The 12,304-nt window shown below is 45.5% G+C and overlaps 1 protein-coding gene across 2 annotated transcripts in view; it reads right to left on the minus strand.

The window, feature by feature from the left end:
* Positions 1-1,975: 1,975 nt before the first annotated feature.
* Positions 1,976-12,304, minus strand: part of FABP3 (fatty acid binding protein 3) — a 106,524-nt gene continuing 96,195 nt past the window's right edge. For both annotated transcript variants that reach the window (XM_073317769.2, XM_073317770.2), the window contains exons 3-4: positions 2,819-2,920; positions 1,976-2,238 (exon numbers count right to left, since the gene is read on the minus strand). In XM_073317769.2, coding sequence (XP_073173870.2) covers positions 2,185-2,238; positions 2,819-2,920 — 156 coding nt within the window. In that variant the 3' untranslated portion in view covers positions 1,976-2,184. The remainder of the gene's footprint in view (positions 2,239-2,818; positions 2,921-12,304) is intronic.

The following is a 12,304-nucleotide window of genomic DNA, read 5'->3' on the forward strand; positions in this document are numbered from 1 at the left end:
ATACACCTATTTAACTCACTAGGGAGAAAATCTCTCGGGGAAAGCCCTGGGTGCACTGAGGAAATTCACTGCAGTGTAAAAGGATATGCCAACTCTAATGTGACTGCACTGAACTGATGCAAAGTAGGGCTTCCATCAATACAGCTAAACCAGTAACGTACTGAAGTAAGCCACATGAGTGGAAACCCTGCAAAACCTTTTGTTTGTACACTGCAGAGTACAATGGGGGCCCTGATCACTGACCAGGCCCCTAGCCACTACTACAAGATAAATTTTAGTGCATTTGCAGCACCAGATTGAATTTCCTCAAGGTAGACAAGGCTTAAGAATTCAGCCCTAGATTGAAAGAGCAGGCTATCGAGAGAGCTCTCATTCCACATGTGTTCTTCAGCGAAGTCAGGGAAGACCAAACATTTCTGCCACTTATAAGGTCTTCAAGCACTGGTGGCGTGGTGTGATATGCTTCACTTGAATTTTCAGTTCAAAATCAGACTCTTTGAAAACTCCCAAAGCATGAATCCTTCGTTATCGAAAACTCATTTCCCAAACCTCAGTGTGATGGATCTAGCTGAGCATCCCTTTCTCCTAACTTTGATTTCCCATCTTCCCCTCTGCTCATATGCGCAGTATCATGCTTACGCTATACAGCAGCATTCTCTGCTGAAGTTGTGGTGTAAGGATTTGGTTATGTGGAATGATGTGTGTGTGTGTATATATAAATTATACTCTGAACAACTACTAGTAAAATTGCTGGTGCAAAAATATAACAGCCCGGAGAAAACCAGGCTAGATTGTGACCCGTGCTTTCATGGCAGATACTAATCCATTGCAGGGGGACCACTAACAATGAAATCTTGAAGTGAGTCCTGTGTGGTTGGAGTAAAGAGACATGTTTGAAGGCTGCGTCATTGTGAGGTCTTCATACTAAACTTGGGGGCAGGCTGGAATTGCAATTTCAGCTTGCTTTTCTCTGTAGTAATCGTAGTGGAACACTGTCTTTTTAAACCACCGTGGCACCCTCTTAGCTGCCTGGTTACAAAACAAACGGGAACAGTGCCTGTTATGTCTGCATTTGGATCCAACTTTCCCCAGAGTAGTAGACATCTGTGTTGCCTGAACAGGCTCCTTAAAGGTAAGTCAGCCCTGGGAAAATGTTTTTCTCCTTCCTTAGCTGCAATTCTACCTGGGGCCAAGGCCCCTAGAGGGAGTGTAATGCAAAATGTGAACAAAGACAACTCATGGAGATGGAATGGGGAGGGAACTGGAGAGACTTGTGGAGCTGTATCCAGGTGAGTAGCAGCATCCCTCTGTTTTTCAGGACCCTTGAACCTAGCAGCTAGCATGTGATCCTAAAAGACCCAACTGCTGCTCAGCTTATTGGCAAATTGGAGGGGGACTGAAAGAAGATGGTGGAGGGACTGATCCAAGATTAAACAGTGTTTGATCAATCAATGACTAGAGTGTTGTGGAGTAGGTGTATTGAGGCCTTATGTCTCTGGCCACACTGCGTATCCTCAAAAAGAACAGGAGTTCTTAGAGACTAACAAATTTATTTGAGCTTAAGCTTTATGGGTATCCTGTTGTTTTTCCACTGGCGGGAGCACTAGTAGAGAGGCCAGCAGAGACCACTGATATTTTAAACACCAGGCTGCTTTGACCTGCTCTGAGCAGGGCTACGACTGTAGCTGGCTAGAAAACAGCCTTTCCCTCCCTGGAAAAATCTAGAATTTTTTAAAAGAATATTTGTTCCGCCCTGGCTGCCCAGTGAGCCTGGAAGCGAAGGCTGTATTAAGCTGCTCTGCCTTCCTTGCTAGGGTTTGTTGGTCTCTGCAAGTCCAAAGCCTACAGTATTACCGAAGCAGAACCCACCCCTGGCCCAGAGCAGAGAGTGAGGCCCATAGCTAGAGCTGCTGAAAATTAGTCCTGGTATGGAGATGGCTTGTGAGCCTTTCCCAGAGCAAGCCAGACACCAATCTGTAACAACTTTGGTTTATTATTTTCCGCATGGGGTTTTACAAGATTAAACAAAAACACAGTACCACAGAAAGCAGAGTCACGGGCAGAAGGGGAGGGCTCACCAGCACTGGCTCCATGCTCAAATATTCAGTTGAATACAAATTGGGGGGGAGGGGGAATAGGCAATTCAGTGAGTTCAGCACCGGGTGATCAGCAGAGAGCTGACATCTATGTTGCCTTTTCATACGTGCGAGTGCAGACAATAGTGCCCATGGTGAGAGTCTGGAATCAGAAACAAAACAAGGGAGGTTAGAGGAGGATTTGGGGTCAGTCCCTCGTCAGGAGCTTCACAGCTGACTTTCCCCCCCCCAGGTTCTGTCAGGCATTCACCGCAGGGCACGGCAACTTAAGCTGCATTTCAGGGAATTAACAGATCTTGGGATCTGCCCCCTAGCTTCTCTCTCCGCTTTTAACCTATCCCTGTAGGACAGATATTCAGCCAGCTGTTCTGGTTCTTCTAACCCGTCCAAGGCCTGGTCTACACTTGTTGGACTGGTTTAACTGTGGGTTGAGAGTGTATCTTTATACCGGTACCTCCCTGGTATATGTTGGTATAAATGTACCTTATTACCAGGATAGCTATTTCTCTTTCTGGTAAGGGAATATGCACCTTTATGCTGATGTATCTTCTTCCACACAAGGGGCTTTGTACTGCTTTAACAGGGCTAGTTAAAGCAGTTACAACTTACTGCTGTAGACAGCCTCTAAGCTTATCTGATGCCACCCACTGATTGGCAATATCTTGAGTGAATGGAAAGGCAGGTGCTGTTAGCAGATCCTAGGAATGCTTTTGCCCTCTTACCAGAATTAACTTCCCATCCTCTAGTTCTCGGACTAACGTCGTCTCCTTTCCATCCCATTTCTGCACATGGATAAGTTTTCCTCCATCTAGTGTCACAAGAGACTGCAGGGGAAGAGAGAGATCAAAGCGCATAGCACAGGAGCAGCACAAATGGTTTAAAACGGGGCAATAAAATAGATCCTGCGTGGGGTAAAGGTTCGGGCACACGCAGCGTCTCTGCTTGCACATCCCCAAGGATTTGCCCTTGAATCCAGGTCAGCAAGACCTTTCATGTCTATCAAAGGGGTGAATGCCTGGGAACTGTGAAACCAAGGAAGGGGTGCAGGCAGAGTGGTGTCATTGCAGAAAGAGCCATCAGAATTAGCTCAGGGCTGGAGGGGGGGATTTTTAGATCTCACTGATGCTTGGTTGTTCACTGCTGCAGCTAGAGTAGGGCAGAGCATTCGCCCAGCCATCCTAGTGGCTGTATTTTGGTGGCTTGTACAAATGAAGTTTCTTGGTAGCTGCAGAGAGAATGGACCCTGCCCTCCCAGCTGCTAGAATTAGTTTACAGGGACAGTCATGGTGGCAAAGAGAGAGATTTTAATCAGGCCCAGAGCTACCGGGGAGCAAAGGGGACATTCTATCTCCCCCTCCCAAAAGATCATCAAAGGGTCCTAAATTGTGAGAGAGGCTAAAATATGAACCAAGTTGTCCAACGAAAAGCCATGAACAGCGGCAGATGGGAGAGTCTTCATCCTCGACATGCATTCTAAATCACAGCAAAATATTGACACCAGAGCTACGTTTTATTTGTAAACTCTTAAAATCCAAGATTTTCCAGGAGTTTCACCAGCCCCTGGACTTCTGGAAGATGGGTTGTTTTTTAAATAGCGATATCCAGGGGCCTCAAAATACCATTCCCCCCCGTAAATCATGGGACCCTAGAACTGACCCTGAGTTTAATGGTGCATCTTGACATGAATTTCCTGGGTAAGTTAATGTCAAAAAAGGGAGGAGGAGGAGGGAGTTTTTCCTACCCTTTGGTCCCACCTGAGGCTGCTCTTGCCTCAACCTTAAATTGAAGGGGCTGATTAATGTCCAGGGGGAATAAACGCTCAGGAGATCTACTGGGAAGATGGGGCGGGGGATGTTGCGGTTGTTATGTGAGAGTTTGGGGGTGGCCACATTGGTTTGGATAAGGAAAGGGTAGCCCAAGCTGCTACAGACCAGAGCAGAAGTTCGGTCGGGTTTGGAAGACTGAAGTGTGTCTGTTCATTGTGGCTGATGAGAACAGGTGTCGTTCTAGTGTCTCTCCCACAGCAAGGAGGGGATTGTCCAAACCTGCTCTCTCCTGGCGTGGCCTTCACTCCAACCTGACAAAGCCCCAAGGCTTCAATTACAAATGCAAACCCTGTCCTGAGACACCTAATCCCAGGGCTTTTCAGCCTTGGTTCCTAGCCCTCCCTCAGGGAGCCACTCTGTCTCTTATAATAGAGTTGGTGCTGCTTGAGTGACCCCCACCCTGCTCTGACTCCCGGGATGAATCAGACAGGCAGCTCTGCACCTGTGTGTGTGTACGTGGGAGGGCAGGTGGATGACTCAGAGGTCCACTGAGGCCAGTGAGCAAAGGTGTCACTATTCTTTACGCTCCGCATCTAGAACAGCGTGCTAATAACGGTCACCCTTTGCTCAGGCCCCAAGGACTGATGGTCCTGGTGATCGCTGTGGCATGGTGTGTGAGTGGCCATGGCTTCATTACCTCTGCTTTCCCCCCACCGCTTGCTTCACCACCTCCTCAGAGCTGCTTGGGCTGTTCAGAGAGGACTGAATCACGAAGGCCTCTTTATTTAATCACTGCCCAGATGGTTGCTCAGATGAGCCAGTTTTCCCTTGGAAATGAGAGCTGTAGAGGCTGAATTTCATCTCCCCATGAGCTGCTTATTGACAGGGGTGGGGGACTCAGGTCACAGTGTCACAAATGGGTTTCTGAGCAGTGTAATTAAAGCTTGATGGTTCCCTCCACCTGCCCCGGCCTTGGCAAGGCTTTGTTTACACTGCGTCTTGTGTTGACACTGGCCTAACAGCCGGGCCTGGCCATGGCTAAGGTCAGCGTGACAATTCTCTTGTCTAAAGAGCCAGAGAACCCCCGTGCGATCAGGTGCTGTGAGGCCAATCCGGGTCCCTCTCAGGCCAGACAGCCTCCTGCCCTCTGGAGACGGGCTGCATTCCCCAACCCCCCTCCTGCTGCTGTCCCAGTGTGCTCCTTCTGCATGTGTTTGCAATAAAAACTTCCTCTTCCAGGCCCGCAGGGACGGGCTTGGGCTGCAGGACTCAGCTGCTGCTTTCCAGCACCCCAATGCCTAGGGAGTACCCATCTCTGTAGGATGCAGTTACCCCCAGCCACCCTCCTGGAACATTCTGGGAGGCACCTCTAGGGCTCTCTAAACTCCTTGCTGAACCCCCCAGATTGTTCCATGGCTCCCGGCTGCTAATCCTGCTTAAATATGAGACCCCCACCAAGCGCCTTCTCGCTGGTGATCCTGCCTCACTGCTCTCTTCCCTGGTCTGGGCCACCCACCAGCTGCAGGCATGTTCCCACTAGAGCAGGTGGCCTCCTAGCCTTTTGGTGCTCCAGGCACCTGGGGGGATACACAACTTGCCCTCTCTCAAAGTGGGAGCATTGGGCAGAGGGCAGAAGGCTTCATAAAGGCAAGAGAGAGGAATGGTGCAGCAGCTGGGTGGGACAGGGGGGCCTCTGTGTGATGTTTCACAGCACTTTTGGGGGAAGCTTAAACAGATCCTAGGACCTAGAGATGGCAGAGATCTGGCCAGCCCACTCCTGTTCGCAGTGAGAGCAGCATCAGACCCCTGCCATCCCTGTCCAGGAGGTGGGAACCACAGCAGGGTTGTTCCCTGCTGTATATCTGGGAGATCTATGTAGGGTAGCTTTGAGTGTCCCAAGGAACAGGACTTCCCAACCTCCAGGAAACGAGTCCCCAGCCTTGCAGATCTCACCATTAGGGAAATCCCTTCCCCAAATGCCATCTGCTGGCTGCCCCTTGGACTGTCCCACCCAATCCCCATCTCCCATTGGTGCAAACCCTTCCAGACAGCAGCACCCACCCAGAACTGGGGCTTTCATTAATTGCTCTCCTAAGCCCCCTAAACACTTGTCCCTGAATCGATTCCATTCCTAGCCCCCTCTCCCCTTCCGAGCCATGAGCTTCTCACCCCTGCTTAGCAGAGATCCTCTGTCCTAAGAACATAAGAACGGCCATACTGGGTCAGACCAAAGGTCCATCTATCCTGTCTTCTGACAGTGGCCAATGCCAGGTGTCCCAGAAGGAATGAACAGAACAGGTAATCATCAAGTGATCCAGCCCCTGTCACCCATTTCCAGCTTCTGGAAAACAGAGGCTAGGGACTCATTCCTGCCCATCCTGGCTAATAGCCATTGATGGCCCTATCCTCCATGAACTTATCTAGTTCTTTTTTTGAACCCTGTTATAGTTGTGGCCTTCACAACATCCTCTGGCAAGGAGTTCCACAGGTTGACTGTGTGTTGTGTGAAAAAATACTTCCTTTTGTTTGTTTTAAACCTGAGGCCTATTCATTTCATTTGATGACCCTTAGCTCTTGAGTTATGAAAAGGAGTAAATAACACTTCCTTATTCACTTTCTCCACACCAGTCATGATTTTCTAGACCTCTGTCATATCCCCCCCTTAGTCATCTCTTTTCCAAGCTGAAAAATTCCAGTCTTATTAATCTCTCCTCATACGGCAGCCATTCCATACCTCTAATAATTTTTGTTGCCCTTTTCTGAACCTTTTCCAAGTCCAATATATCTTTTTTGAGATGGGGCAACCACATCTACACGCAGTATTCAAGGTGAGGGCGTACCATGGATTTATATAGAGGCAATATGGTATTTTCTATCTTATTATCTTTCCCTTTCTTAATGATTCCCAACATTCTGTTCACTTTTTTGACTGCCGGTGCACATTGAGTGGATGTTTTCAGAGAACTATCCACAATGACTCCAAGATCTCTTTTTTGAGTGGTAACAGCTAATTTAGACCCCATCATTTTATATGTATAGTTGGGATTATATTTTCCAATATGCAATACGTTGCATTTATCAACATTGAATTTAATCTGCCATTTTGTTGCCCAGTCACCCAGTTCTGAGATCCTTTTATAGTTCTTCGCAGTCTGCCTAGGACTTAACTATCTTGAGTAGTTTTGTATCTTCTGCAAATTTTGCCAACTCACTGTTTACCCCTTTTTCCAGATCATTTATGAATATGTTAAATAGGACTGGGCCCAGTACAAACCCCTGGGGGACATCACTATTTACCTCTCTCCATTCTGAAAACTGACCATTTATTCCTACTCTTTGCTTCCTATCTTTAACGAGTTACCAATCCATAAGAGGACTTTCCCTCTTATCCCATCACTGCTTATTTTGCTTAAGAGCCTTTGGTGAGGGACCTTGTCAAAGGCTTTCTGAAAATCTAAATACACTATATCCACTGGATCCCCTTTGTCCACATGATTATTGACCCCCTTTAAGAAGTCTAGTAGATTGGTGAGGCATGATTTCCCTTTACGAAAACCATGTTGACTCTTCTTCAACAAATTAAGTTCATCTATGTGTCTGACAATTTTGTTCTTTACTATAGTTTCAACCAGTTTGCCCAGTACTGAAGTCAGGCTTACCGGCCTATAATTGCCAGGGTCTCCTCTGGAGCCCTTTTTAAAAAGTGGAATCTCAGATGCATGGCTGGAAAGGGTTAAATATCCTTCAAAATAAATAACCCACAGAAGACATGAGGGGAGATAATGTTTGTGTTTTTGTGTATTTACATATGTATGAGTAGGGTCAACAATGTAATCAACAGTCCCTGTCTATGCTGTACTCTGATAATTCAGAGGTCAAAAGAAGATCCTAGCATTTAAATGAATTGTAAACACAGGATATCTCAGTATTCATCTCTCTTTGAAATGTATAGCAAATAATCTGTGAATGGTGGAGGAACAAGCAAATGGCCTTATGTTAATTCGTATAGCTAAGTACCGATGATGGACATCCTTCAAAGTCATCCTAATTGTTCCCCGAGGAACTCTCAACCTGTCAAAGAGGACATGAAATTGTATAAAAGATCCTTGGGTCCTGATTCTGTCATCTCAGATCTGCTTAGGCTTCGTCAGGGGAAGTTTGAGTCACAAGACTGAGGTCCCAGTTATGCTGGTACACCCTGAATATGGTATTTGGACATTGGACTATAACCTATGAACTGAATTCTAAAGGAACTCTTTGCAACTACGAAGCTCACCATCTCTGCTATGAATCTGAACCTCAATGGATTGAATTCATGTCTGTATGTATATTGATCTTTTAACCATACTCTCTCTCTCTCTTTTGTTTTTTAATAAATTTTAGTTTAATTAATAAGAATTGGCTGTAGCGTGTATTGGGTAAGATCTGAAACATTCATTAACCTGGGAGGTGATGTGCCCGATCCTCTGGGATTGGTAGAACATTTTCTTTTATGTGATGAAATAAGATTTACAGAAATTTTCATCATATTTGACATAGGTACCTGGATGGAGGCCTGAGGCTGGATCATTTTAAGGGAACTGTGTTGTTTGGACTTCTGAGTAACCAGTACGGTAATAAAGAAGCTGTTTTATGCTGTCTTGGTGAATCTAAATATTGGAGTATCTGCTAGCTTTTGGGGTTTGGCTGCTCCATTCTTTGCAGTTCACTCTAATTGAGTGACTGTAGCTGGCTCCACACTAGGACCCCAGTCACAGCATCGCATGAGCTCTCCTCCAGTCATTTGGTACAGAAGCTGATTTAAATGATAGGTTACAGACAACAGTTAGTAGTCCTGCAATTTTACATCAGAACTCTTAGGTGAATACATCGGATCCTGGTGACTTATTACTATTTAGTTTATCTATTTGTTCCAAAACCTCCTCTAATGACACCTCAATCTGGGACAGTTCCTCAGATTTGTCACCTAAAAAGAATAGCTCAGGTTTTGGAATCTCCCTCACATCCTCAACTGTGAAGACTGATGCAAAGAATTAATTTAGTTTCTCCACAATGGCCTTATCGTCCTTGAGTGCTCCTTTGGCATTTCAATCCTCTAGGGGCCCCACTGGCTGTTTAGCAGGCTTCCTGCTTCTCATATACTTAAAAATTTTTTGCTATTACTTTTTGAGTCTTTGGCTAGCAGTTCTTCAAATTCTTTTTTGGCCTTCCTAATTATATTTTTATACTTCATTTGCCAGAGTTTATGCTGCTTTCTATTTTCCTCATTAGGATTTAACTTCCACTTTTTAAAGGATGCTTTTTTGCCTCTCACTGCTTCTTTTACTTTGTTGTTTAGCCACGGTGGCTCTTTTTTGGTTCTCTTACTTTGTTTTTTAAATTGGGGTATTCATTTAAGTTGAGCTTCTATTACGGTGTCTTTAAAAAGTTTCCATGCAGCTTGCAGGGATTTTACTTTTGGTGCTGAACCTTTTAATTTCTGTTTAACTAACCTCCTCATTTTTGTGTAGTTCCCCTTTCTGAAATTAAATGCTACAGTGTTGGGCCATTTTCCCCACCACAGGGTTTTAAATTTAATTATATTATGGCCACTATTATCTAGCGGTCCAGCTATATTCACCTCTTGGACCAGATCCTGTTCTCCCTTTAGGACTAAATCAACAATTGCCTCTCCTCTTGTGGGTTCCAGGACTAGCTGCTCCAAGAAGCCGTCATTTAAGGTGTCAAGAAACTTTATCTCTGCATCCTGTCCTGAGGTGATATGGACCCAGTCAATACGGGGATAGTTAAAATCCCCCATTATTATTGAGTTTTTTATTCTAATCTCCCTGAGCATTTCACAGTCACTATCACCATCCTGGTCAGGTGGTCTGTAACATATCTCTACTGCTATATTCTTATTATTCAAGCATGGAATTACTATCCTTAGCGATTCTGTGCTACAGTTTGGTTCATTTAAGATTTTTACTTCATTTGATTCTGCACTTTCTTTCACATATAGTGCCACACCCCCACCACCATGACCTGTTCTGTCGTTCTGATATATTTTGTACCCTGGTATTACTGTGTCCCATTGATTATCTTCATTCCACCAAGTTTCTGTGATGCCTATTATGTCAATATCCTCATTTAATACGAGGCCCTCTAGTTCACCCATCTTATTATTTAGACTTCTAGCATTGATATATAAGTACTTTAAAAAATTGTCACTTTTTAGCTGCCTGCCATTGCATGATGTAATTGAATGTCGTTTGACTGTTTCTCATCAGATCCTACCTGTATTTTATCATGTTTCATCCTCTCCTCCTTATTAGGACATAGGGAATCTCCATTTATAGATCCTCCTCTAAGGGATGTCCAAATCACATGTTCTTCCGCACCTGTCGGCTTTCCCCCAGCCCTTAATTTAAAAACTGCTCTATGACCTTTTTAATTTTAAGCACCAGCAATTGGGTTCCACTTTGGTTTAGGTGGAGCCCATCCCTCCTGCATAAGCTCTCCCTATCCCAAAAGTTTCCCCAGTTCCTAATAAGCCTCCTCCCTACACCATCGTCTCATCCACGCATTGAGACTCTGTCGTGCTGCCTGTCTAACTGGCCCTGCACCTGGAACTGGAAGCATTTCAGAGAACGCTACCATGGAGGTCCTGGACTTCAATCTCTTACCTTGCAGCCTAAATTTGGCCTCCAGGACTTCTCTCCTATCCTTCCCTATGTCATTGGTACCGACATATACCACGACCACCAGCTCCTCTCCAGCACTACACATAAGCCTATCTAGATGTCTCGAGAGATTTGCAACCTTTGCATCAGGCAGGCAAGTCACCATGCGGTTCTGGTCATTGCAAACCCAGCAATCTATGTTTCTAATGATCGAATCACTCATTACTAATGCCTGTCTCTTCTTAATAGCTGCAGTTCCCTCCCCCAGAGAGGTATCCTCAGTGCAAGAGGATACCACAACATCATCTGGAAGGAGGGTTCCAACTATAGGATTCGCAAAAAGAAAAGGAGTACTTGTGGCACCTTAGAGACTAACCAATTTATTTGAGCATAAGCTTTCGAGAGCTACAGTTCACTTCACTTCACTTCACTTCAGTGCCACAAGTACTCCTTTTCTTTTTGCGAATACAGACTAACACGGCTGCTACTCTGAAACCTGTAACTATGGGATTGTTTCCCTGTGCTCCAATAGGATGTTTTCCTTCCCTGAGATTTTCATCCTCCTCAACAGCACAGAGGCTGTCAGATTGGGTGTGGAATAATCAACACCTTCTGCAACACGTAACTTTTTCTGAGAGGTCTCCCACTCCACTACTGAACGTAAACCTGCTTAGCTTACAGGGTCTGAAAATATCAGGTGGTATGGTTACAAAAGCCAGGCACTTCTGAATTCAGTAGGAATTTTGGATATGCGCAGGACACAGGATTGGTTCCTGCATGGTTACAGAACTGCAGTAAAGTGGAACAATTTTCAGTTTGTGGGATTAGAGGATATCTGGATCCGTATTGTAAGACTGACCCACATAATGAGGAAAAGTTGAGGTGCCTTTGCTGTCTGTTGCAATCTTAGTTTCTGTGGAGAACTTGTCATCTTCTTTTTATGTTTTTACAGGAAACAAAACTTAAAAAAAGGGTAATGGCTACTGAAAATAGAATTCTGGTCCTCGTTAGCATTGGGAAGATGCCAACATTTGTTGTTCAATTTTATCCTACTTTTTCTACAGAAAATTACAGTGGATCAGTATTTGACATGGGAGAAATGAAGTAACAGAGAGTGGCCCAGATTGAACTTGAGCACTTCTGAACTTTGAGGGTGTAAATCTGGAAGGCAGGTGCTAGATTCCCTTTCTGAATGTTAGATAAGTCTGGAAAGGAAAAGCCAATTTCTGCTTCCATGGCTCAGAAGTGGAAACTGAGTCACATACTCCTGCAGGCCTGGTATCTAAAGCTGCCCAGGTCCTCTAGTAGAGCCTTCCCTTCCTTACTTATCATTTTAACTTCTCCTGGCAGGGTCCACAGACCCTGATTTATTGACCCTTGCTAGGCTTCAGATAGAGGCACATTGTCCATTCATTCCACGCAATTCAGGGACTGCCAGCCGAGGCCACTAGCATCCCTAATCCAATCTGGGGCAGTCTTTTACTCCTTGTGCCTATATGTTCCCCATTCACAGCACCACCCCTTTCTAGCAGCCAGCTCCCCATCCACAGCAAGCTCCGTATATGGGGTCTCAACAGCCCTGGCAGCTTCCCCTCCCTTTCTGGTTGACAGCAGCCAAGGGAATGCTGGGAGATGTAGTTCCTTTCCTGCTCCAGGCCCAGCTTTCCAGGCAGGGAGCTGGTCAAAGAACTACACCCCCACACCACGTACCTTGGGCTCTCAGCTGCCAGGCTGGATCCCTGCAGGCAGAGGGTGAGAGCTGGTCTGGAATGTTGTTGCC

This window comes from Lepidochelys kempii, chromosome 19 (assembly GCF_965140285.1).
Source record: "Lepidochelys kempii isolate rLepKem1 chromosome 19, rLepKem1.hap1, whole genome shotgun sequence".
NCBI classification, from domain to species: Eukaryota; Metazoa; Chordata; order Testudines; family Cheloniidae; genus Lepidochelys; species Lepidochelys kempii.